Below are 27,926 nucleotides of genomic sequence, written 5' to 3' on the forward strand. Positions count from 1 at the left end.
TCTCCTGCTTATTTGTGCATCACCCACCTCTCATGCCCCACCAGTCCAATTTGTCACTGCATATATCTTCCTCCTCTTATGCCACACATATTAAACTCTTATTCCACAAATCTCCCTTTGCTCACTCCACGAATGTCCCACCTCTCCATGCACCTCCCGCTTGCTCTTCACATTCCCTTCCTCACTCCATACTCCGACTGCTATTCCACACATTTCCCTCCTCTCACTCCACACACCTGCAGCTCCACGTGGTCCTATGCTAATGATGTGTTAGTAAAGGGGGGCGGGGAACAAGGGTGGTCCAATACCGGTTCGATTTCACCACTCGCCACTGATGTTAGCCATGGTGGGGAATCGAACTCATCTCGTCGGATTCATATTGTGGTGCACTAACCACCGCAAAGCTGCTCCTCCCAGATTGTATAAACAAATGGGTTAGTGAGAGAAAATACAGGGAACGGGTGTTCTCCTTGCCCTGTCAAATGAGCTTTCAGTGAAGATCCTCTTCATCTGGCGGTGCATGTGGAAGGCATGGCCGTCAACGCGAGTGTACACGATGAGCAGCAGCGCGAGCGTGAACGCGGCGTGCAGCGCAGCACTGCTGAGGATCGCCGAGGCCTCCCTCTCCTGGCGCGACGTCTCTGTGAGCATCGCCAAGCTCTCGGCCTGTGGGGGGGGCTCTACGTAGTCCAGCTCAGGCAGCTCCACATAACTGTCCTCTGACTCTGCCAAAATAAAACAATCGGCAACCACAGCAACTTCGCATTAAGGTTAATATGACAACTATTATTTTATCATTCCACTTTTTTTACCCAGGAAAGCCTCACTAAGTCTCCAGACATTTTTTTATGATGGCCCTGCTAAGCTTTAACTTTTGGGGGGGGGGGGAGGTTCAACAAGATATCCCAATTGCTGAGGCAAGTGTTACCACTGCACCACCCGGACGCTCAACCAAGAGATGGCAATAGCTAGGGGAAATTTCCATAAAGTATATGGGTTCAATTCCCAACTCGGATGCCTTTCCATATGGAGTTTTTGCATTTCTCCCGTGTTCTGCATGGGGTTCCTGGGTTCTCCAGGTTCCTCTGATAGTTAAAAACAACATAATATAAATGGCTGAAAACTATCTGCAAATTACTCAATTGGGATTCCACACAGCAGCAGAATCATCCCCTGAAGTGTAAAGAAGAATGAGACTCAATCATTATTTTCCTGGTATCCAAGTGTAATCATAATAATGATGGTCAAAGTGGTTGCATATATCATAGATAGTGATTTGAAGCTTTCGTGACTGCAGGAATCCATACTCTTTGGTTCTTTCGGTAAAGTCACGTAGGTATAAAATAAAATAAAATGAATCACGACGTTTTGATCGCAACACAAGCAGTCGTCCTCAGGTGGAAAAAATATAATCCAGCAGTGGAAATGCTGAACTAGCGAGAGAGCAGTTACAACAAGGTTATATATGTGGCGATGGGCAAGCAAGCGGGGTCCGAGCTGGAAAGGAATTCCACCCCCGGACGCAAGCATGTCAGTTGTGTTAATGGGGGAGATGAGGGAGAGTGAAATTAGGGCTCCTCGTCTTCAATGGAAGAGCTCGTCAGGGATGTGCATGGCCGTCTCGCTGACCTCCTCCAAGCGGCGTCCTCCATCCTCGTCGAGATGTGGTCCCTACCATCGATGCCGAAGGAGGGGGCGGCGGAGCCGTCTGGACGGGGTGACTCGGCCGCCATTTCACAAAGGGCGGAAACGCCATCGCCGCTGCCTGCGCTCGCGGGCGCCATTTTGGCACTGGCGGGAAGCGCGGAGCCCGCCAAGCTGGAAGCGGGGACATCCTCGTCATTCAACATCCAGTCGCTCCACCGTCGGCTGCCCTGAGTTAAATAATTTGTTGCCGCCAGAGGCGATTGGGTAGCATTTAAGCGGCGATTTTTCACTAATGCCGACTTGGCGGGGTGGTCAAAGGCAGACGCGGTGAAGGCACTCCCCGCCACCCTTGACGATGATGCTTTAGCGGCGTTCCTCGCCATCCCGCTGTCCGAGAGGTCCACCCTCACGCAGGTGTTTGACTAGATGGCCGCCACTTTCGAACTGAACACCCGTCAAAAGTGCGCCGTGAGGCGTAGAGGGCATAGTGAGTCGGCCCTCGCCTACAGGAGTGCACATTAAGCGCTGGTGAAGGCCGCGTTCCCATGAATGGATCACAATGGCCTTGACGCCATGGCCCTCGAGAAAATGTTGGAGCTCGCCAAGGATCTCCGTACTGTGCTTCCCGCCGAGGACTGGGAGATGTCTTCACTCAAGATCGAGAGGTGTATAGAGGCGCAGCAGACCCTGCAGTGTGACAGGGTGTTGGTGGCGTGCTCCGCATCTTCCGCGGAGCCCGAGGGCCACGCGGACGGAGAGCCTGCGTCCGCGTGCTCGCTGCATCAGCGGAGCGCCGATCGTCGGGGTGATGGAGATCGGCAGTGGGACGACCGGCGGTGGGCGAGGTCTGCTTTGTCCCGATCCAGCGACGGACGGGTCACCTGCTACAACTGCGGCCTGCCGGGCCACGTCCAGTCGGGCTGGGTTCCTCGACGGCGGGCCCTAGAACGTCCGCTTTCCTACGACTCCCTACCCCCTAAGGCGAGTCTCGGCGCACCTCACACTCGGCCCCAGGGTTCACTTCACTCATCGGGGGGGTCCGATTTGCGGCGAGGTCGCGCGCGGGTTCGGGGGGAGTCGGGGTGTGTTCGCGACGCATGGCTGCTCCGACCAGATCAGTGGTCGGAGCTGGCGGGTCGCATGGTCACAGCGACCGTGGGGTCGTCAGCTGTGCTTGGGTTCCTTGAGGGGGTTGAGGTGCGCATGCTTGTGGATACCGGCGCGTCTAAAACCATTATCTCCGAGCTAATTTACAACATTTTGCCCCCCCGGTGTCGGGTTCTGGAGTGGATGTTCCATGTTTCGCCACTAACGCCGAATCGTTGGGGATAATTGGTAGAATCTCCATTACGTTGCGCATTGCCGATGTACAATTGTCGGGCCATGTATTGGTTTCCATGGCCCTGGCTGTCCCGTGCTTGCTAGGGACTAATTTTCTCGGCAAGATGTCCCTGAAAATTCGTATCGACCAGGGTTGTTTGGAATTGTTGTCGGGACGGCGTTTGGCTTTTCTTCCGTCCTCGACTCGCGTATATTCTGCTAACGCTACGGTACAGGCACTTGCGTGCCGCATGGTGCGGATTCCGCCCGGTACACAAATGCTGGTGCCTCTTCGATTGCGTAAACCGCTCGATGCACGCACTGTGGGGGACGGTATTGTACTGGGTCCCTTGAATAAGCTTAGTCGGGGGACGTCACTCGTTGCGGCGCAGACGCTGGTCTCCCGGGACCAGCCACCGTTTATTCAAGTCCTTAATGCCGGGTCCAACACTATGGTTATACAGGGGGGTTCCGTGATCGCTCACGCATCTCAAGCGTGTCCGAAAGCACTCTCATGCTCACATGTCCTTTTGATTGCACCTCTCATGCTCACATGAACTTTGGATTGCACTCTCATGTTCACGTCCTTTGGATTGCACTCTCATGGTGTTAATCTCTCATTAACACTGCTGTTGTGCGCATATGCGGGCATGATACTCTTATGCAGCGACGGAAGCTCATTCATGCTAATCTCCCTCCCTAATCCCTTTCTCCCTAATCTCCCCCATTAATACAACTGACGTGCTTGCGTCCGGGGGTGGAATTCCTTTCCAGCTCAGACCCCGCTTGCTTGCCCATCGCCACATATAAACCTTGTTGTAACTGCTCCCTCGCTAGTTCAGCAGTTCCACTGCTGGATTATATCTTTTCCACCTGAGGACGACCGCTTGTTGCGATCGAAACGTCGTGATTTATTTTATACTTACGTGACTTTACCGAACAAACCAAAGAGTATCATAGATAGTGTTTACAATCGTACTATGGCTATGGACAGTGTGTCTGTGGGCATTATATTTAAGAACCTCTTTTTTCTTCTGATGCCTGTTTTGGGCACTTTTCATCTGTACGGTATAACCGGGTGTGCTCATCGTCCATGTTTCTCTTTCTTTTTGCCATCACCATGCCCGCGACCGAAAGGCCCAGAATCTAAGATGTGAACAAGTAGGAAGAAATTCAAAAGTTACGAACACAGCCTCTTTAAAACAAGGCAACACTCTTACTTACGCGTGATCGACTTCAATTTAGAATATGGGATTTGACATTGGCACCACGTTATAATCGTATATTGTTAAGCAAGTTCAATTCATCTGAATTCAGAAGCTCCCAACACGTGGAGCGAAATGTCAAGACACTGAGCCGAACGACTCGTGGTACGACCCGAAAACATGCTGGAGAGCTAAGCAGCACAACCGCAAAAACCTGCCCGGCAGTGTTATTCAGATGATCTCTGTATGTACGTGTCAAAGTAAACAAGTGGAAAGTATTTTGTGTGCTTGGGTACATGTATGGATGTGTCGAGGTACATGTACTGTAAATGATGAACCTATCTTGATGTTGCAGGAATTTGTAATCACCTTGATGGGCTGAATGAGAATGACGGACATGCAAAAAGAGGTGAGGAAGCGCACGAGCCAGCGGTTGGCCTTCTCGGGGCCCCACTCCATGCTGTAGAGGATGGTGAAGAAGCCGCTCGTCCCGATTACCAGAACCACCAGCGTCCAGGCGATGTACAGGGTCCAATGCGGGAACTGATGGGACGTGCAGCCCCCTCCTCCTCCCCCCGCCTTCTTCCAGGGCTTGTGGCCCGTGCGGCGGAAGATCTGGACAATAAGGATGCTGATAGGGACCTCCATGAGGGCGCTCGCGATCATGACAAAGAGCTCACCGTACGTGAAGGGCCCTATGTGCGGGGCGCTGGCGCCGCCCGTGTCCGTCTCAAACCACATGCCATTGACGAGCATCATGAGGAAAAGCAACGACACACAGCTTGACAGCCGCTCCAATCGTGAGAAGTTGCTCTTAGATGGACGGAAGAAAATGGAGCTCCTGTGGGTGAAATAGGCCCGACACACACACGTATACGTGCACGTTAAACTTAGGAACAACTTCATGCGAGATTAGGGTAACGTTGGGGATTTCTGTCGAGTGGTAGCATCCTGACCAGATACGTATCTCGCTCACCACATGTGGCCCTCGGCGTAGTTGCTTTTCACAGTGGAGGCAAGCAGCCTCTTGGAGTCGAACACGGCATGGTGGTCGCTCACCGTGATGTCCCTGCACACGCGCCCGTCCCCCTGATCTACCGCCAGCCAATTGTTGCACACGAAGTAGAACCTGGTGGCAGGCAGCGCTCCTTATTACAATATACTACCTGTGAGCCTATAAGGATGTAAGAATTTGCATGTATAGTGGAGCATCACATCTCATCTCAACCAATCTTATGTGCTGTGGTAGTCTAACATTGGTCCCTGTGAGGCACAAGGTACAAGCAGCACCGGCCAGCAAATTACCATTTTTCTGCCAGTAAGGAGTGATTCTGCTATGTGATTTTTCCCTCATTAATGAAACAATTGGCAGTGTAATATATCAAATGTGGCAAACTTGGATGAAGCCGGCACACATGACCTACTCTTTTTCAAATATATATATAAAGAAATACATACATCGGGGTTACTACCACCGAGGCAACAAAACATTACTTTGCACTATGTAGTTATATTAATAAGATGAAACATTTTCTAAAAAAACAGGAAATAAAAATAGTACATATGTACAGCATGTATACTATCGCTCAAAGGCATGTAAGCACCCTATGAATGTGTAGAGAGTCCAGTAAACGTGAGTAAGGTTGCTGCTTTATACACACTTCTTCACAGCAGCTGACCCCATCAGCAGCCTCCCCCTAGGAAGATATTCAACGGACCGCAGGGTTTCCTCCCCATCCCTTATATCATCTCTCACGACCCCTCCATCTAGCACCTTCTCTCAGCCACCTTAAATCAAACTTCCACCTAATCCAGTTTCCCAGCCACTTAAATGATCACTGGTCGACAGATAATTGATCATCAGGTGACTGTTCTGCCTAACCAATCAGACATCCCGGAATAGCGATCAGCCAATGGGAAACTTTGAGTGGCCAATTCAAAATGGTTATCTCGTTATGTTTTACTGGCAGTAATGACAGAATTCAAGAGACGATAACAGATCCCCTTCGGTTTCCTTGACAAAGGCAAAATCTTAAAATTCTATAATGTAAATGCATTTTCCTTACTGTTCATCCGTTCTGGTGTCACACAGTACAACTTCGCTGAGAAACCAGCTCTTGTTGCCAATGTCATCACCGCTCGTGTCCAACCAAATCCTGAGCTGGATGGGCCGCCCGTAGTATCGCGTGGTGGACAGCACAAAGCAGCGCACACCGCCCTGGATAAATTCCTGGATAGAAGTGGCGATGCGCAAAGCCACGATACCATTGCAAACAATGTGATTGGTCGGTTTCACGCGTGTTGAGCAACATTTTTGTAATTTCTGCTGATAAAGAAGGTTCAAATGGGCATTGAGGCATTGGTACTCATCTCCTGTTTACATCCCTGGGCCAGTGGTGCAAATTCCACATTTGTTTGGCCCACTGTTGACATCCCCACAAAGAGGTACTTATTTTTTCGACTCGGAGAGATGACAATGATGGGCTAGGTCATCACCCAACCAGGTTTTAAACTGCTGCAAGCAACTTGTTCACTCCACCACTGAGCCAAATGGTCGATTCCAATTAAATATATTTTTTTCATAATTTTGGGGCAGCATAAAATATGTATTTAATTTTAAGTCCACTGTGTTGTTTACAAACGCGTTGGGTTGATTTTGTTGTTTGTGCTTGTACCACTGCCAACGCTGGCGGCGTCACAACGTTATTTAAACAAATAATAACGAGGCCCCTTGCACAGATAATGCGAGGCCGCACCTTGCATTCACTGTTCTCGAGATGCCGGATGCCCGTGTCGCTGTCCTCAAAGTGGATGATGAAGAAGATATTGGCTTTAGTCCCAGCGTCGGTCAACATTCCCGTCTTCACGGTTATCAGATAATGATACAAGCTCTCCTCCGGGTTGTCCTTCAATGGAAGCAGCTTCCACTGCAACAGACACAAGCACGGCACCAGTCACAGTCACATGCACGTGGCAAACAAGGCACGCTTGCATGATAGAATTGTGCTATTAGTGCTTTTTTAAATTGAACCCAAAACCGCAATCGTGACGGAGGGCATACATACATGTCGGGTTTACAAATCCAGGAGCTGCGCCCTCTGGGTATTTATTCTTCCCCAAACGGGGGCTATTTAAAATATATCGGGTTCCTTTTCTAACCAAGGTGGGGTTGAGGGTAGGGAAGAGGGGAGTGGGGGTATAAACTAGTGAGTGAAATAAAAAGTTAGAAAAACTCGAAGCCCACATCAGCCCATTCCCCTCCTAGGAACAGCTGTTATTCAGGGTGTATTGGAGGTGAGTCATGTGGCCTGTTTCCCCACCTCCTCACCCTTTCCACTGGTTCCCCTGTCGGAATTTCTCATCATAATTCCCTCAGGTGCTCCATAGATATTTAGGGTAATGAAGGAAGGGGGCCCCTATTGTCTCAAATTTCCATTCTTTTACCTTCAGCTTTTAGTTAAGGTGCTCAATTGCAGCCAAATTATATAATGATCGATACCAAGGTCTCCAGGAAGGGGTTCGTGGTCCTTCCAATTACCACTCTTCATCATCCTAATGTAATAAACGACTTCCACGACGACTCTAGACTGGTGTTTATTTATTTATTTTTGACTGCACAGCTCCGATCTTTCTCTCCGGATGGCTTCCCTCTCTCTCTACTGCCGTGACATGCGCTCTCCCTCTTCCACCATCGCGGCGTGTCTCTCGTTCTCCACGCTCGCCGCTGGCTGGTGGTGCACTGGGAGGAGTGAAGGCTTCGCTGGCAGAGCCCGCCACGTGGCCGGTGGTGAGTAGAGGTAGGCGATGATGCAGTCCAGACTCCAGACTTCCCACACCGACCTCGAGTCCTCTCACTGCCTGTCCTTATATTGCTCTCGGGAGAGCTATGCTCCGCCTCTAGCCATGCCCCCTCGTGGAACCTTCCCGATGGTTCCCGTACATACCTACGAGCTCTGCCCGTTACCTATGGCCCAGATGGAACCCTTCCTTCTGATTTGATATTAGTTACCCAGCAGTTACCCAGTCGTTCCTTAGACGGCACTCTCTCATTACACTAAGATAGTTTTCTTCGCCTTGGTGTTAAAGGTTTGGAGTAGCGTGTTCTGGTGCTATTAGCAGTACTCAATTGTGGCCAGAACTGTCGCAAAAGCTGTCTCTGGAATAATTTTGGCATCCAGTCACATTCACCTCGCCTTATCTTATCCTTGTTGTGTCCTATATTCATATCAAATCCTTTCATATGATTATTGGAATATAACCGACAATAAAATGATTACTATGGATAAGCTTACATTGAACACTAATGGTAGTGCCCTACGCTGATTATTCCTACTCCATCAAAGCCAGACCATGCATTTACATCTCGTTCTTCCCTCTTTGGGTGTCGTGAAATATTATGCTCACACTGTCTTGGTTGTTTGTACCTCAGGTGTCAAACTTACATTCCACGTTTCGCCCATGTGACGAGTCTATATATTTTTTTACTGTGGACAACATCCTGATTCATGGAAAAGCTTTGGGGGATGGGTGTGGTGGACACCCGGGGCAGCCGCTCTGGAACCACTGGGACTGTGCCAGCCAAACCAGGGTATTTGATAGGTGGAGAATAATTTAGAATAATTTAAATAAACACAGTATACTTTACATAAGTTATTCTCAACCATGATGGATGCCATTGAGGACAATGGCACAGGAATATCTGTGCAAGGTTAAATAATAAATAACCTGAGATTTTTTGATAACATAGATCTGATGGGAAAATGTTGTGTAATACTGCAGGAAAGTGTTCACAAGCTAAATAAGTCAGGAAAGGATGTAGGACTGAGGATTAATGTGGAAACGACAAATACGATGGTTTTTGGAAGGGAGGATATTAATAAAGAAGTAATACTAGAAAGCAGCAAGATTGTAATTATGAAGGAATTTGTATACTTGGTAAGTCGACTGACATGGAACAACGACTGCACGAAAGACATAAGAGCGAGGATCACAAAGGCAAATCAGCTATGAGACCAAACTGAATCTCTTAGGATCATGCGTGTTCAGTACAACTTAGTATAACATTGAAAAAGACCGACAGAGATAAGATATTGGCATCGAAAATGTATTGCTACGGAAAGATACTACACCTAAACTGGACACAAAGAACGACCAACATAGAATAAAAAGGTTGCACATAGAAGAAGGCCTGATGCAAGCAATGATGAAAATGAAACTGACACTATTTGGACACAAATGTACGATGGACGAAACAGGAAAAATAAAAGTGTGTTGTTTGGAAAAATGGAAGGAACCAGAAAAAGAAGATAGACCTAACAGAGAATGGCTTGTCGACGTAAGAGATTGGTGCCAAAAAGATGTGCACTACTTGAGCATATTGGCACAAGACAGAGGAAAGTAAAAACAAATAACAAAATGTGCAGTGAACACTTATTGGCTATTTCAACCATGGATCGGGAAGATGATTTCAAACAGTGGTTCATGAAGGTCCTGCCAGATTTTTGCAGTTGGGAGCGATGTTGCTGCTATGTGTAATCCCCCAATTGAGTAATTTGCAGGTAATTTTTCAGTATCGCAATGTCTGGCCAATACCAGTTACATTATAAAAAAAATTATATTCTATGGTTATTTCGGTAAAGTCACGTAGATATAAAAAAATAATAAAAGAAACGCTTGTGTTGTGATCGAAACCTCGTGATATTTTTCTTATTTTTTATCCACTTTATTTTCATTTTTATTATTTTGTCATTATTTTTGATATCTACATGACTTTACCGAATAACCATAGAATATGAATTCCTGCAGTCACGAAAGTTTTAAGTAAAAAATTGTACATCTTGTTTAGCTATAGGAGCAAACCTGAAAACCCGGAAGAAACCCATGCAGAAGAGGGGCAGAATGTACAAACTCCACGCAGAAAGGAGTTTGGAATCTAAACTAAACCATTTTCTATTACCACATAAGGCCAACTAGCTATATAGTTATTTTTCAGAGGTGACCTGGCCACAAATGATAGCTCAACAAAGTGGCTTATCATCTGGAAGTTTATTGCAGCCAAATACTCCAAACACATGTTTCTAAATGTGGATGGAAACACCGGAGGACCCAGAAAAAAAATACACACGACCACGGGGAGAACATGCAAGTATCTAGTATATAGGTGCCAGGGTCGGAATCAAATCCACGACCTCCTGTATACTAGGCAAAGGTAGTTAACATCTCACCACCATATCGCCATCGGTTCGAATTGGGCCTGGGTTGCTGTGAGGAATGAGTATCACCAATGTGCCGACATGGCCCCCATTAATAGTGCAAGAAGTAGGAACAAACTGGCATTCATGAGCACTGACCATTTTCCAATCCCTGCGATCATAGGGCAGCAGCATGAACATCAGAATCAGGTAAATTATGAGGACGGTGACGACAGTCGCGAAGACGGCGCCATTGTTCTTGAGGTCAAACTTGGTGAACACGCTGCTGAAGTCGATGGCATTGGGAGGAACGAAGATGGCGGCTCCGATGAAGAGAGGCCCAAGCATGGTCGGAGGGAACCCGGGGACTCTGCCCTGAGCCGAGCACAAACACCGGCTCAGAGTTGATTCCGGGTGCACCTAATGTGAGAAAAGGCATCAGTGTCGACCCCAGCGAGAATGCGTCCGTCATGGAGGTGTAATATGTGTCGGAGTCCCCCAAAACGATCCCCACATCAATCGGCATTCTGTATTTCCTACAAAGTGACGTCAATCTCTGAACCTCATTGACTGAAATTAACCCCGAGGTATGAATAAAAAAGGATTGGTGTCTGGAGATGAGGATACATGAATGAGGGCAGGGGGAAGGAATCAGAGAAGGGGCTGCGGGAATAAGAGGGACATGGACTTTTTATGTATGTTGAACATCACAAAATGTCCCCTTCCGATTGGAACCGCGTTGATAACATGACAGCTGCCTCTGCTGATTCACTGTCTACCAAATGTAAAGCTAACCTGATCGCTAAATTCAACCTCCTATCAAAGAAAAAACCAGAACCACACATCACAAAGCTGGATGTTAACAAGATCGTTATCAATCAGAGTAACTTCCCAATTTCGGAAAATCTGAAAACGGTACTGGCTAAAGGGCTGAATTTCGCTGTCACCCCTAAACATATACCAGTAGAGGATGTGATCTCTCAGGTCGATGTAGCCCTCAAAGGCATAGGACACATCCAAGCGGACGTTGCGAGAGCTGAAATAGCCACTATTCTCAAGAATGCTAAGAAACCCATTAGCAACATAAGCAAAAACGAACGCTCTGAACTCGCAAATTTGAAAAAGAGGGATGATATAGTCATTCTCTCGGCCGACAAGGGCAATGCTACTGTCATCATGGATAAAAACTCATACAACAACAAAATCCAGGACCTACTCAATGATGGCAGTTACTCCAAAATTAAAAGTGATCCGACTAACATCCTAACGATAAAAACCAACAAGATCATCACGAGCTCGACTTCCCTAATCGAACTAACCAAACGTCCCTCCCTAAAACCCTCGGCTGCAAGACCTCCCACACTCTATGGTCTTCCCAAGATCCATAAAGAAGGCACCCCACTATGGCCCATAGTGTCCACGATCAATTCACCTACATATAAGCTAGCCCGTTTTCTATCAGATACTCTGCTTCCCTTCACTGGCAATACCACTTCAGCAGTACTTAACCCAATTGGTTTCTATGGTCAAGGATATTGTACTGTCTCCTGACGATGTCCTCGTCAGCTTTGATGTGGTCTCCCTGTTCACCGAGATCCCAGTGCCTGACACCATAACAATAATTGAAGACTTGGTCCAACATGGACTGAACCCTGATGTACCTGCTCTGGTTAGGCACTGCCTCACCAACACTTACTTTACTTGGAATGGTACCTTCTACAAACAAAATGAGGGTACCCCTATGGATTCCCCTTTGTCACCAGTGATAGCCAATGTTTTCATGGAGAAATTTGAATCAGATGCCATCCAGACATCCACCCTTCGTCCTTCCCTGTGGAAGACATATGTGGATGACACTTTTGTCATTTGGCCACATGGCCTCCCGGCATTGAACCAATTCCTGGACCACATCAATTCCAGACACCCATTCATCAAATTTACCATTGAAATGGAGAAAGATGGCAAGCTACCATTCTTGGATGTTCTGTTTGAGAGGGGGCCCAATGGTTCTTTGGGTCACTCTCGGCTCAAAATTCCCTCATCAAAACACTATATCATAGGGCTCATTGCATCTCTGACCAACACCACCTGGCCAGTGAATTAAAACATGTACATCGGGCCCTCAAGATGAACGGATACTCTGACCGCACCATGCAGAAACAACCACCTGAAACTCCGATCAAAACCATCACGTTGCCATACATAGCAGGCGTTACCAAAAAGATTTCCAAAATTCTAAACAAACACAAGATCCAGGTTCGATTCAATACAGTACACAAAATCCGTGATCTGATCCCATCCGTAAAGGATGCCATTCCTGAATTACAGTACCCCGGTGTTTACAGATTGAGTTGTACCTGTGGTGACTGCTATATCGGGGAAACGAAATGACACAATGCTGACCGCATTCGCGAGCACAAGTCGGATTTGAAACATGGCAAGACGAATCCGTCGGCCGTTGCTGACCACTGTTATAATACTGCTGGTTCTCATGACATTGTGTTCTCAGATACCAAGGTACTTTGCAAACCTCCTGGATACTACCAAAGATTTGTCCACGAGGCCATCCAGATATACAAACACAGACATAACTTTAACCGAGATGATGGATTCAGATTGAGCAATCATTGGAAAGATGTGATTAACCAAGTGAAATTTGAGTTACCGTGCAGTTTACTGATAGTCAGCCAGTTTAGATTTATCTTCTTAAACATACAAATATTACCAGTCTGTTACCCCCAGCTCCACGCACCACCATCAACATCACCACACGTTGCTTATCATGTTTAGCTTATTTTTTTACTTTAGTTACCGTGCAGTTTACTGATAGACAGACAGTTTTGATTAATCATGTTTAGCTTCTTTTTTCACACGCTCGTGACCTGCTTTGAATTTTACCCACCCAGCAGCATAACAAAGGCGGCTTAACCCTCGCTTGCTTATCTACTTCTGCCATCTACATTACAAAATCACAGTTCCAGTAGCCGTACTGACCATCTCACAACAACTCCTCTCCCACGGCCCATCTTGGCTCCTCCCCCCCTTAACTAGTATATAAGGTCGTGTCTCTTGGGACTTCTCTATACATGATACAGTAATTTTGCTGTGACAGTTTTACCTGAAGACGGAAGCTTGTGTTGCCTTCGAAACGTTGTGATTTAATTTATTTGTTTCCTTTTAACCTACGTGACTTTACCGAAAAAACCAAAGAGTATCTTTCACACCGTTCATAGCCAACCGTGCTAATCGGAAGTGTGGGGGAAGGACAACAAACTAAACACAAAAAGGAGTTCTAAAGAAATGAATTTTAAATTAAGATGTAATGCATTAGCGCTTTCAACCTTCATTGGATACAGGGTTAAAAAGGCCCTGTACCATGATTATGGTCGACTACGCAGTGGTGCTGCCCCCCCTCCCCCCTCCATAGCCTTTCTCACCTGTAGAGATCCGGCATTCCATCCATCTGTTGTACGATTCCATAATTTGCATGTTAAGCTTAGGATGCTCACTTTAGTCACTTCTTGACAGTCACCATCTGCAAATAAATATTATGAAACACTGTAGCATTTTAAGAAATACAGTGAAATTTCATCAGTGGTTCCCATGGAGGGGGTGATGTTGCGATGTGTTATTCCAACTCAGTAGTTTGAAAGTATGTTATTAACTTTGGGATGTTTGGCCAAAACCAGTTATATTTGTTTGTGTTTTTATTTATTATGGAACTGGAGAATCCTGAAGACACCTTGCAGAAAAGGGGGAGAAAATACAAACTCCAATCACTTAGATGCTCCCACTCACATACTCACACTCGCTCATACACTGCAGAATAGAGGGAAAACTTACAAACTCTACGCAGAAAGATACCCGAGTTGGGAATCAAACCCGGGGCCTTTTTGCTATGAAGCACAAATGTTTCTGCAGCACTGCCACCCAGTTGCCCAACATAGAGGGTTTAACGACCTTACCCGCGTATTTGAGGATCATGTAGTAGATGCCCACTCTCGTGTCGCTCCCTTGCATGACGAAGCTGTGCCCAGAGCTATTAGTCGTCTTCGCGCCACTGCTGCTATTGGAGGTCGAGGACGCATTGATAATGAAGTAGAAATCATTGCTCACGGGATCCATCTGCGGGACGGCGCCGAGCTTGATGTACACATGAACGGCAGTGCTGACGTTTTCGCTTAGGAAGATCCTGATAAACACCATCTCACCTGGGGATACCAGCGAGAATCGGAGGAAGCTTGTGGACGTGGAGTCATTGCATACATGCGTGATGTTGAGGATATTCTGGCCCAAGGTGGCTTGATCTATGGAGACCTTCACCGAGTTCAGGCCAAGTGTCTTGGTGGTGTTGCGGATCTGGAAGCCGACCACAGAGCTGTTGACGAAAGTTGTTCTGTTCCAAAAGAACGGACTCTTACGAAACGTCGTGACCTGCATTGCACGGTGAGAAACAACAAATTAATGTGTGGTCAGATGGATCAAGGGGCTTACGGCGAGTTCTTAGATTCTAATTGTGTAGCCCAACGTGGTAATGACAGCCCCACTCTGCCTGCATACACAATAGATTCTAGACTTGAAGCTTTCGTGACTGCAAGGAATCATATTCTTAGGTGTTTTCGGTAAAGTCACGTAGGTAAAACATCAAAATAAATAAAATAATAAAATCTTTCTTTTATTTTATTATTTTATTAATTTTGATGTTTTACCTACGTGACTTTACCGAAAACACCTAAGAATACAATAAATAGATATGACTTTAAATCTAAGTTTAATTGTAAATTACATCATTAAGGTATTTTGATTCATAATAAATGGGGCAGATTGCCACGTGAGTAAAATTTCACTGTGTGTCATATGCCATTCTCTACCCGAAACAGGCAAATAAATGCAGTTGCCACGTGATGAACAAATGCACCAATTTATTACTTCTTCAGCACCACCGGTACAGATGTTTTGCAAGTAGTACAACCATCATCATGAAGCGATTGGCAGAATATCTCTCAAGCGTACCGGTTTTAATTTAAGATAGTTTCAGCCAATTAATGAGTGTTTATACAAGTTGAAGGAATCCAGAGCACTCGGACAAAACTCGCTCGCATGAGGGGGCAACACTCTATCCTCTTGTAAGAAAACAAATTGAGATTAGTCCACTTGCTGTACAGTCTTCTGTCAAGCCAGGGTATGGCACCTCCTCGATGCCCACGGGAAGGAAGTTTCACAACATTTAGGTGCGTGATTCACCAACCCTCACTGCCCCCAGGGCCCGATTACTGGGGTGCACCATCACTGCCCAGAAGCCCAGCAGGATTTCTAGTTAGCGTACAACGTTGGGCCAACGTTGGCATGTAGTTTAACCACAAGGGTGATGGTTGGATGGGTAACTACCATGCAAAAACAGGTGTTTATCCTGCAAAAGGCAGTAAGCAACCAGTTTCATAACCACTCGAAAACGGTTGCAGAGACGTGCACGTATAAACGATTAAATTGCATGAACAGAGATAAAGTGATAAAATCAGCAGAGTTGCATGCAACTTATTGTTCAGGCATGATGCCACCTTTACCTGCAGCGGCAGGGCCTTGGGAACCACTCTGGAGGAAGTTAGGTTCGGGACGATGCTGGCATTGGCATAGCTGGTGATGGGGAAGTCGATGCTCCCGTTTTTCTTTGCGGACAAAACAATGGCCACGAAAGAAATATCGGGCGTGTCGAAGAGCGCCGGCTTGCCTCCGGGCACCTCCATGTTGTTCACCACTGTCAGAGAGCTTTCGATGGTTTCATAGACATTGTAGAACAGTGACCGGCTCTGCAAAAATTACAAATGTTAAACCACACGTCGACTGGACAGCCTCGCCACTGACCTCATCGTCAATCATCAGCCACAATCAATCCTCTTTTGAATGAAGGCATCCCCAGGCCATCATCATCCCTTACAATCCCACGATGCAGCAGTCCATCTATATCGTACATGTGAGCTGAGTTTATCACTTAATCTCCACACTGGATGTGCTTTTAGGCATGGTTCCTCCTTTGGCTGCCACTGTCATTGGTCTCAACTATCGGCAACATCCCTTCTTAATGATGTGCCTTAGCGAAGCCCACTTTTTTTTCTTAGCTGTCAATATGATATCTTTAACTCTGCTTTGGGGGTCTACAATCCACTGGATATCTGAGCCAGTCCCAAGCCTGGATAAAAAGAAGGGTCGGGCGAACAGGTGCTGATACTTTGGCCGTAAAGAAAAAAAAGACGTAAGGAATTCAATGCACATGACCCCAATTGAGTGACTGGGATTGGGTCAAAAAATTAGTTTCCGGAAATAAAGTGCAACAGCAGCTAAGACAACTTCAGGAAACAAAGTAGCCAAATTATGAAACAACGATGTAGCAGAGAATGGCGAGTAAGGAGTTCACAGTAGGGACATGAAATATGAGAATACTATGGGCAACAGGACAGTTAGAGTTGCTAATGAAGGAAATGGAAAGATACAGGTACGACATCCTCGGACTGGCAGAAATGCGATGAACATGAATGGGGAGATAAATGTAGGTGAAGTGATCTGGTCAGGGGAAGAAAAAGTACACACCAGAGGAGTAGGGTTCTTGTTGAGCACAAAAGCCAAAGCATTTTAGTGAGATTTAATGGACAACCCCTAAATATGTCTTTTGCCAAAATATATGCTCCAACATCAGATAGCATAGAATATATTGGAAAGTTATATGAAATGCTGGAAAAAACATTAAAGGAACTGCCTAGGAAATATACTAACATACTAAGATAAGATTATGATGGGAGACTCGAATGCAAAAAAAGGTATGGATATGGAGAAAGAAATGCAAGAGGTGAGAAACCGCTAGAATTTGCTTCAAAACATGACATGCTAATATGTAATACTAAGTTCAAACAAAAAAACTGTAGAATATGGATGGAACACGAATATGATAGATCTGTTAATAATAAAAAAAATGCTGGAAAACATTCGTTCAACTATGCAGAACATTCCAAGGAGCATTGAACCACAGCTTGGTACTATGCAACCTACTAGTAAAACTAAAACATATCCAGAACGCAATATGAGAATAAGAGGAACATAGAGGCACTCAAGAATGAGGAGATAAGGAGGAAAGATGAAGAGGAAATGTTGCGTAGCATTATGGGGGCAAAAATAGACAGCGAGGCATTAGCACTGAAGGACATATTGGAGCAAGCAGTAGAAGCAACAATACCATTCGTAGTAAAACCCAAAATAAATTGGTTAAGTGAGAAAACCTTGGAACAAGCACAGTAAAAGAAAAAAAGAAGGCTAAAGATGAAGGAATTGGATGACATGGCGACTAAGTACAAAAAGATATGCAATGAGGTAAGGACATCGGCAAAAAAGGATAAGCAGGATTGGCTGTACAAGAATGTTGTGACATTAAATACTACGCTGTAGAATACAAGATCAGGGAGGTGTACAAACTAGTGAAGAGCACAAATCGGAAGCGGCAACCAAGGCAAACAGCAATAAAAGGCAAGGATGGCAAGATCTTGACTGAGTATTGCAGCCATTTGTATAGGGATACGAATCAAGAGAAGAGCTGCTGGATGAACTATAAAGGATATCTCTACTACTGAGGAGTGATGAAAATGATAAGATCTTGTACGAAGAAGTAGAAAAAGCAATAAAACATATGAAGAAAAACAAAAGCCCTGAATTGGATGGCATAAGCGGAGAGATGATAAAGAAATCCATGAGCTATGCAAGCAAGTATGAAAAAAGGGACAATACCGGAAGAGTGGACAAATATATACATGTGTAGTGACGTTATTCGGATCACTACGGCGCTTTGCGCTGTGTGCGTGTTGTGGAGATAACTAGCAGGGTACAGTACCATGCACGTCACGGGCCGGGGTGAGGTATAGGTGGCACGTGAGGACAAGTCACCTGGCTCGGGTTAAGCACGTGACAGGATGGGCAAACAGGCACAAGGGAACTGGAATTTGCCGGATGGGCCGAGGGGAGGGGCGGCCGAGGTAGCTGGGGATAGCAGAGATAAGGCAAGCCTCGAGCGAGGTTCGAGGCTGTTCGGTGGTCGGAAGATTCCTGCTCGTCGCCTGGGCCCGCGCTCTCTGACATCGTGGGTCAACAGCACGAGGGCTGCTCTGACCAGAGGTAGTTATCTCTTACGAAGTGGGTCAACAGTAAGTGGCTGCTCTGACCAGATATATAGGTGCGGAGAGGAAAGGTGTACGCATCCGTCCGAGTGAGATAAGCGATTTAGTCCCGTGTGTAATAGTGTAGCATTGTGTTAATAAAAGTTGTTGCCTCCACATAGTGTGTCTGCAAATGATAACACTACACGTGTAGTGGGTAATCAAAGAGAGTGAGACATACTGGAGGCAACACGTTTATTTATAACCTTAACAGACCCTAACACAAAGGGGTAACGGCCCCTTCCACCCGATACACTACGCAGGTATCTCCTCCAGACTATCATGCCCTCACACTGGTTAAGCTTCACCCTACACTGGTTAAGCTTCAGCCCGACCCTTGCCAGGGGTCCGGGTTCTGCCCTTTGGGCTATCGCACCCTGACACCGGTTACTCAGCCCGACCCTAGCCAGGGGTTTGGGTCCATTCCTCGGGCTCTTCTCAGGGCAAGTCTTCGGGTCTTGAGTTGGCAGCTCCAGGTCTTCAAATGTTCAATAACAGCCGGACCTGTTCAGGGGTCTGGCTTTTATGTACAGTCCTGGGTCTCTCCGCCCCTGGCCATGCCCACCTTCTAGATCCTTCAAGAAGGTCCTGGGTTGGCCGTATGTCATCCCCAAATCCCCCTCTCGGGGGCCTGGGGTCCGCATCTCTGGCTACAAGCCCCCTTGAGTTCAACCGGAGTGCCACGGCCCGGCCTGCTCCAGGCACTCTTCCGCACCCTGTTGACTGGGGGCTGGCATTGCACTCAGGGAGCAGTGGCATCTCCCCGTAATGCCACTACATCACTCCCCCCCTCGTAGCATCCAGCCGTCCCGGCTGCCAACTCCCCTTCGAGTGAACATGTGGGTAACAAAAAAACATGTGTGCCTCAACAACAAATAACAAAGCACCTATTGAATAAATACCCCAGCCCACCTATACAAAGATTATACTATATACAAATGTACACCCGACCAATGAAAACACAACCAGAGCAGGGCAATTCAATAACACCACACGCGCAAACACACATGCCCCCCACAATTCATGGTAAAGAAATAGCAACTAACGATTGAGACGAAGTGAATTGACAGTGTGGGTTACATGTATGTGTGTGGGGGGGGGGTCATGAAAACCGGAAAGTTTTTTAATGAGTTCTTGTGGCTGGGCCCCCGGAGATGGCAGGGGGAGATGGCAATAGTCCAGCAGGGGTAGGTCCCACAAGGGGAACATCCGACTGGGCGGACAACTCTTCGACGTCCGGGGTCGGAGGAGCAGCCGGCGAGGACGACTGCGGGGGTGTCACTTGCAGTGTACCTGGGGATTCAGTGACAGCACTCTGCTGATGATTAAGCCCTGCAGGCTCGCAACCCGGCTCGTCGGGCACATCACACACACAGCCCCCATGTCGTGGAGATGGAGTGGAACTGCGCGGCACAATGAAGAATTTGAGGCACGACGGATGAACATACCAGCACCTCCGGCCCCACCGAACCATAATGCACTGGGGTCGAAATACCCGCACGACGTCGACCGGACCCCTCCAAGGTTTCAGAAATTTGGGCGATGTTGCCAATGGTACCTGGGGGCAGTGGAGCTAAGCCCTGTTGCCCGCAACCCACACGTGTCCGGGTGCGTGGAGGCCCCGCAGCCCCTCATTGGTTATTTGGCACGAGTTAGAATTTTCCCTCGCTGCCTCCTGCGCTTCCGTCAATTTCTGAATACTGAAGCGCATGTGGTCTAAAATCTGAAATTTGTTAGATGTGACCCGGAGCTGCACGTCAACGGGAGGGGGGGGGGGGGGGGGTCGACATCCCTGCCATACATTAAAAAGAACGTCGAATAGCCGGTTGCCACGTGAGGGGCCATCCAATATGTAGCTAGGACTCCGGGAATTTGTAAATCCCAATCAAGTTGTGACTCGCTAACTTTATAGCACAGCATGGAGGTCAGTGCCCTGTGCAGACGTTCCATCATGCCGTCTGTCTGGGGATGGTAGGGCAACTTACGAATTTTCTTCGTACCCAACAGGTCGCATACTTCCCGTAGCAAGGTGGCAGAAAAATGTTTTCCTTGGTCAATAGACGGTCCGGGGCACCCTTGACCAGGACGTAGCCGTATAGAAAGGAGTGGGTGATGGCTGCCGCCGACTGGTTGGGGAGTGGCCAAGCCACAGGCCAAAAAATATTCCACCCCAACCAGTAAGTACTTATTGCCCCGGGGAGTGGCGGTAAAGGGACCAAGGATGTCCAAAGTGAAGAGCTCATTAATGCGGGACACCTGGATGGACTGCAAGGGTGGACAGGACGGCTTAGCTGGCGGTTTCCGTTGAGCACACTGCACACAGCCCTGCAGCAAATCAGTTACATCCTTTGCCATGCCCAGCCAAAAGCAGCCCAGCTGGAGCATGGCAAGTGTTTTGTGAACCCCTAAGTGCAACAGGCGCTTGTGGATAGCCCATACAACCCTACCCCGCAGGGCGGAGGGTCCGATAATCTGATATCGACCTGCGTTGCTATCCCATTTCATCAAGAGGCCATTTCGCAACACAATAGACGTGATTCCCCCATGGGCCTCATTCTCCTCTGGCCGCATAGCGCAGCGGCGCAACCTCAGCAGGGAATTATCCTCCATTTGGAGCCATCCCCAATCCGCGAGGTTGAGGCCGAGTACTGCATCCCGTGCGACACACTCGTCGGCTACATTGGGGGAACAACCCCTGGGGAAGCCACTTCGGCCGATGCTGCGAGGGGAGGCAGTGAGCTGTCAATCGGCTGCTTACAGCGCCCTGAGCCCAAGAAGCGCATTTGTCACTCGGTGGTAACCACGACAAAGTGTCGGCATTCGAGTGCTAGGTACCCTTCCAGTAAGTGACGGTGAACGAGTAGTCCTGTAGGAATTCGAGCCAGTGAGAAAGTTGCCTAGATGGCTGATCAACCCGTAAGGCATACTGCAGCACTTCGTGATCGGACCACACCATAACCCGCCTACCATATAGGTATGGCCGGTATTGCTGCACGAAAAAAACGATTGCTAGCAGCTTTAGGTGCGTGAGACAATAGCGTTGCTTCGCCGAGGACAGCACCGTGCTGCCATATGCGACAACACATTCCACTCCGTCCACGACCCGCTATTGCTGGCAACCATGTGGAGGATGAACAGCGCGTCAAAATTTGGGTAGCGTAGGGGAGGGGCATTAACTAATGCCTCACAGAGCATGACAAACGTGGCCTCCTCCTCCTCCCCCCAATGCAATTTTTGGCCTTTCGCCATGAGCATGTGGAAGGGTGTAGCGATGGAAGCAAACCCCGCGACAAACCGGCGATAATAATAAGCGAACCCAATAAAGCTCCGTGCTTCCCTGACTGGTGTGGGGGTCGGCCACGTCCAGACACAAGCCGTTTTCTCCAGGTTGGTGGCAATGCCTGAATGGCTGACAACGTGGCTAAGGTATCGTATGGATTCCCGCTAAACGTGACATTTTTGGGGCGTGAATATAAGATTGGCCACTTGCATTTTAACAAAGACAGCCCTCAACCGGTCTAGGTGCTCATCAAACGTGCAGCTAAAGATGATCACGTCATACAAATATATGAGACACGAGTCCCACTGAAGCCCAGCGAGGACCAGTTCCATCAGGCGCTGGAATGTCGCTGGGGCCGAATGGAGACCCATCGGGAGCCGGTTATATTAAAAAAGGCCCTGTGGTGTCCGGAAGGCCGTTTTGGGCTTGGAGGCCTCGCCCAGGGGCAGTTGCCAAAAGCCCGACAGAAGGTCCAGCGTGGAAAAATATCGTGCACTAGCCGGGGCGTCCAGGGACTCGTCCATCTGAGGAAGGGGATAAGCATCCGCAACCGATATTTTATTCAATTTGTGGAAATCGACGTAAAATTGTAAGGTGTCATCATGTTTTTTAATGAGGACGATAGGGGCCTCTCACGGGCTAGTAGATGGCGAAATGATGTCCGCAGCTAGCATATCATTGATAGCCAATCGGACATGCTCTTTTTCCACCGGACTCAACCGATAGGAGTTCTGCCGGATGGGAGCGGCATCACCCGTGTCAATATGATGGCTTAATAATTTAGTACGGCCAATATCAAATTTACTTTTGCTAAAAACGTTTGTAAATTCTCCCAAAAGTGCCTGCAACTTCCCCTTCTGGGGGTCAGACAGGCGGCCAGCCCCAGAGCAGAGTGAATCCAACCACCGTTCGTCCAGATCTGAGTGTGGCTGCGGCCGAGGTACAGCCCCAACATGGCCCACCACCAAGTCACCCTGGAGTGCCGGTGTCGCATGAGTGAAAACGGTACCCTGTGGAATGACGGAAATCCGCAACCCGTCATTTAAGATCTGGATGAAGGGTTCCCTGTCATTGGAGACTATGGTTTGTGCCCCGACCAGCTCCATCCCCCGCACAGCCATGTTCGACGGGCCTCAGAAGATTCCCCCCGCCATCGCCCAAGAATCGAGTGGTTTCCGCAAGTGAAGGGAGACCAGCATTTGAGCTAGAGGGGGAATGCACACCGTCCGGGATGCCAGCGCCTCTACAGTAGGCCGTACGCAACCGAGTGGGGGAGGGCAGAAATGTCAAACGACGACCAGATGGCAATTCAATGCATGCCTGGTCGATAAAAATTTAGATAGGCATCTTTCCCAATAAATCGGTCCCCAGTAAGCAAGGAACGGCAAGCGATGAGGACACCAGAATGGGGCTCGTGAATTTAATATCCGCAATACAAATTAGGGCAGTAATTTGGCTGATGATGTCCAAGAAACACCCGTTGGCAGCGAAACATGGTATCTCAACTGGGTGTAGGGAGCGGCATTTCTTGGGTAAGATGTTATAAATGAGTTCCAAAATGATGGTTGCCGAAGCTCCCGTATCGACCAACATTTGGAAAGCATTCCCCTCGATAGAGCCAATAACAACCGAGGATCCCACGGTTGTGGCAAAACAACCCTATGAGCCAGCTCCGATCACTGACCCAGTTGGAGTGGCCATGCGGATTGCGCGCATTCTGCCCCCCCCTCACCCGATGCACGACGAACGCGCGAGCCGGCACAATGAGATGCATGAGGTGGAGGCAGGGGCCATCTGTGTGTGGTGCCGCGACTCGCCTCAGGCTGCTGCATGGACGGGGATGAGCGAGGGGATGACGGCTGAGGTCCGGGAAAGCAACTTCAAGGCGCCCGGCAGCCCGACGACACGTGTCCCTGCAGTCCGCAGTTGTAGCAGGTGATGAGGGCCTGGTCCGGTCGTGGTGACGTCTGTCCCCGCTGTCAGGAACCGTCCCGACGCGACCGGTTATCCGCCCTCCATCCCCTGTCCTGGGTTGCTGCGAAGGCCCGAGCGGGTTCCACCTCCTCCGACATGCTGCTAGCTTCCCCTGGCGCAGCACAGGCTGCCAACCCGGCTTCCCGCTGTAAGGGCAAGTGTGCCTGGATGCACCGTGCAGCCCGTAGTGAGTTGAAGTCCTCGTCGTTGACGGTGTGTATTGCTACACGCATTTCCCGTGCCAGCACCAGCATTTTTTCCAGGATGAGGGCGTCAATGCCTTCATGGTCCATGCGGAGGAGGCAGCCTTTGCTAAGGCTAACAGTGTGCTTCGAAAGGCGAGGGGTGTTTCTGACTCACCCTTCTTGCATGCAGCGAAGCGGTGGCGTGTGTCTGAAGGCAGTCCATAGATCGCTGCCATTTGTTGCAGCACTTGCTGCAACGTGGATCGATCCGCCCTCGGGATGGCGATGAGGGCGGCGAGGGCATCGTCGTCCAGGGAAGCTGGGAGCGCCCGCAGCGCCACCACCTCCGACCACCCAGCTATCTCGCAGTTGGCGAGGAATCTTCATTGAAGGCCACCCAATCGCCTCCCGCTGCTGAAAATACTTTAAGCGCAGACAGCCGTTGCATGGAGAGACGGCATGCGCCCTGCCGGCAGCTGCCCCGCAGCAGCTTCTGATTGGTGGGCGAGAGCCCCGAAGACCTCTGGGAACCTGGAACTTCCGGTGGAAGCTCCCCCGCATCCGGCGTCAATTTCGAAACTTTGCGCGGGAACTGCAGGAACTGCGGTGGGAATCACAGCCCCGCACAGCTCCACGCCTCCCTCCTCCGCCGCGATGCAGTTCGCCGAGGATGCACACCGCCACGTGCAGGAGCTCAGCAAGGCGGGCGTGCGCCGCCCGAAGCATCCCTCCTGATGGCAGGCAGTCACCAGGCGGCTGGGCGGTGTGCAGCTCGGCCGGCGATGCTCCTTCTCCCTCCAGGGCTGCCGACCCCGGGGCTGTTGAGTTGTCCTCCAGAGCTCTGGTACGAGTTTGTCTATGCGTCTCCATATAAATAATTTGGCCACATCTGTCACCAATTGTAGTGGGTAATCAGGGAGAGCGAGACTTACTGGAGGCAACACGTTTATTCATAACCTCAACAGACCCTTACACAAAGTGGTAACGGCCCCTTCCACCCAATACACTATGGAGGTATCTCCTCCGGACTATCGTGCCCGACCCTAGGCAGGGGTTCGGGTCCGGTCCTCGGGCTCTTCTCAGGGCGAGTCTTTGGGTCTTCAGTTGGCAGCTCCAGGTCTTCAAATGTTCATCAGCAGCCTGACCCGTTCAGGGGTCCGGCTTTTATATCCAGTCCCGGCTTTCTCTGCCCCTGGCAAAGTCCACCTTCTAGATCCTTCGAGAAGGTCCTGGGTTGGCCGTACATCATCCCCCAGCCCCCCTCTAGGGGGCCTGGGGTCCGCATCTCTGGCCACAAGCCCCCTTGTGTTCAACCCGAGTGTCACGGCCCGGCCTGCTCCAGGCACTCTTCCGCACCCTGTTAACTGAGGGCTGGCATTGCACTCAGGGAGCAGTGGCATCGCCCCGTAATGCCACTGCACATGTGACGATACCCAAAAAAAGATCTCACTGATAGTAAAAATTACAGAACCTTGCAACTAATGAGCCACATGCAGAAGGTACTAATGATAGTACTATTAAATCAATTAAAAGGACAGACTAAGGATTATTTGGCGGATGAACAGGCAGGGTTTATGAAAGATAGGAACAGAGTACAGCAAACTTTAATGTTAATGCGTATAGCAGAGAAAGCAAAAAGAAAGAATAGGCTTGTTTACAACTGTGTCACAGAAAGAAGTTCAACATACAATGTTTCCAAATGAAATTTTCAGTTTTTTGTACACTGTATTTCGATTGTGTTATCGGAATCATAATCACCACGAGATGGAGAGTCCATTGGGCAATCTTGCAAAGCAGTTTGCCTTGCGTGTCAGTGAATGACTGCAGAAGAGATTTATATTATACCGGTAAAAACATAATTCTTTAACTGGACTTTTTATTAAATTCAGTGGCATTCAGCACATGAACATATTGCCACACGCAAAAGTATAATTAATAATTCAATTAACTTCCTGAAAAAGTTCCAAGCACGTGGTGAAAAACGTCGGACAATGTCCCAAACACGCCGAATAGCTACAAAGCAAGGCTAAGGTGAAACCCACACAGTGGCATTATCACTGTGATCAGCACAACCTGCTGAGGTCAGCATTCCTGCGAGCCTGTTTACTGATCCCTGGCTTTAACTTGTAACATGTTGAGTGGTCTCAGCCAAAGGCTGCACATAAATAGGGCACCAAATGCATTTGTTTTTGCACTGAAGCTGGTTGAACACCGCTCAGTGGGAATAGTGAACAGATGAGAATAGACAAAACTACCAATATGCCTGGTCAATTGTTTAGTTAGTTTTGTGATTGTTTCATGTATCGTCAGCGCTTATAGGATTCACGTTACCCTTTTGATTTCTTGATCAAAGCTTCCATTGGTTTTGTATTGTATAGCATCGTATGTCGTAGTTGATGCTTCCAAAATATTTGCGGCCACATCCAGTAATGCTTGAATACAAACACACGCACACACAGCCAGACTTAGCAGATACAAAATATTTATGTTGTAATAAACTTAATTATGTTTCCATATATTCAACAACGTGCCTATGGCCTGATTACCAGGAGTATACCCGATTCTGTCAGACATCAGAAGATAACCAGTTTTGAGCCTGGATTTTGCCGAGATGGGCAACCACATCCATACATTAAACAGGTGTTGTAGTCTGCTTCAAGGCTACGTTGTTAGCAGATGGCCGTGCATACGTAATAATTATTGTTCTATACTTTGCGACAATGCCTATGCTCCCCACAATTAACACGCATTGACCAGCGTGGTGAAGTATGGTCAAATTACCCTCACGCACCGCACAGCATAGAGAGGTCATCATCCAGCAGAGGATTGACGCACGGTCTGTACACGTCGATATTCCACAAGTGTAGGAGCAGTGGTTAACGCACTGCACTCAGAATATGGCGAACTGAGATTGAGTCTTGATTTCAAGCTTTCGTGACTGCAGGAATCCATACTCTTTGGTTCTTTCGGTAAAGTCACGCAGATAGAAAAATAGATCACGACGTTTCGATCGCAACACAAGCAATCATCATCAGGTGGGACAACCACATCAAGAAAAACTGCTGAAGTAGGCGAAAGATCTGCCGTGGCACGAGGTTATATAGGTCTCGGCAGTAGGGGGAGGAAGTGGGGGGGGAGAGGGGGCGGGGCAGAAAGTGGACCCCGCGGCAGCACCCGGGTCACTGGAGTAGAGATCGGAGAGAGATGCACAGAGAGAGAGAAAGTAAGACACAAAGAGAGTCCGAAATAGCAGCTGACATAGCCACGGCTAACAGTCAATGGTGAGTGAATTCTGAATCGGTCCTGGGTCTCCCCTTCACCAACTGGCACTGACCAGTGTGGTAAAGTATGGTCACACCAGAACATGGGGAGGCCATGTTTCTATTTGTGTGGGTCGATGTCTGTGTGTAAGTCGATGTGTGTGTCTGTCTTTTTCGCCCGGGCAACGCCGGGTACTTATCGCTAGTAATCGATAAATGTGATTATATGCCAAATATCTGCAATGGCTGTGTCATTCAATCATTCAGCCAGGCTAGTGGACCGCTATTCACTGTCCACAGGGCCACTAATTCCAACTGCTCAAGCATCCAGCACCACTCCCTAACTGCCCGGTGATTAAACTGACATGTCACTTCGCCATTACCAACACACCACGTTATAGCATATGCAAAATGCAAAACAGTAATTCCTCGTTTTAATGTGGTAGATGCATTCATGAAAAGTTCCACGTTAAGCAAAACACGCTTAAGCACAAAACATTTCCCCATAAATAATGTATCGATAAAATTTGGCGAGATACGATGCACACACACACTGTAAGATGGTGGGACAAATAACTGAGAGTACGCCACCGCGTTACTGTATCATTACACATGCTTTATCACTGTACTGTATCACTACCGCTCAGCCACGCAGCTCAAGAAAGAAGT

At 48.3% G+C, this 27,926-nt stretch overlaps 1 protein-coding gene across 1 annotated transcript; it reads right to left on the minus strand.

Moving 5' to 3' along the window:
* On the minus strand, positions 1-26,426 carry LOC133357792 (polycystin-1-like protein 2). Its single transcript, XM_061575915.1, has 11 exons — positions 26,329-26,426; positions 15,928-16,170; positions 14,329-14,797; positions 13,801-13,898; positions 10,523-10,783; positions 6,929-7,099; positions 6,239-6,402; positions 5,149-5,301; positions 4,542-5,013; positions 3,990-4,113; positions 1-725 (listed from the first exon to the last, which is right to left on the minus strand). The coding sequence occupies exons 2-11, from the start codon at positions 16,105-16,107 to the stop codon at positions 436-438; spliced, it is 2,382 nt and encodes a 793-aa protein (XP_061431899.1). The 5' UTR covers positions 16,108-16,170; positions 26,329-26,426; the 3' UTR covers positions 1-435.
* Between the last annotated feature and the right edge of the window lie 1,500 nt (positions 26,427-27,926).

This window comes from Lethenteron reissneri, chromosome 59 (assembly GCF_015708825.2).
Source record: "Lethenteron reissneri isolate LAM-NWPU_2019-01 chromosome 59, ASM1570882v1, whole genome shotgun sequence".
Taxonomy (NCBI): Eukaryota; Metazoa; Chordata; class Hyperoartia; order Petromyzontiformes; family Petromyzontidae; genus Lethenteron; species Lethenteron reissneri.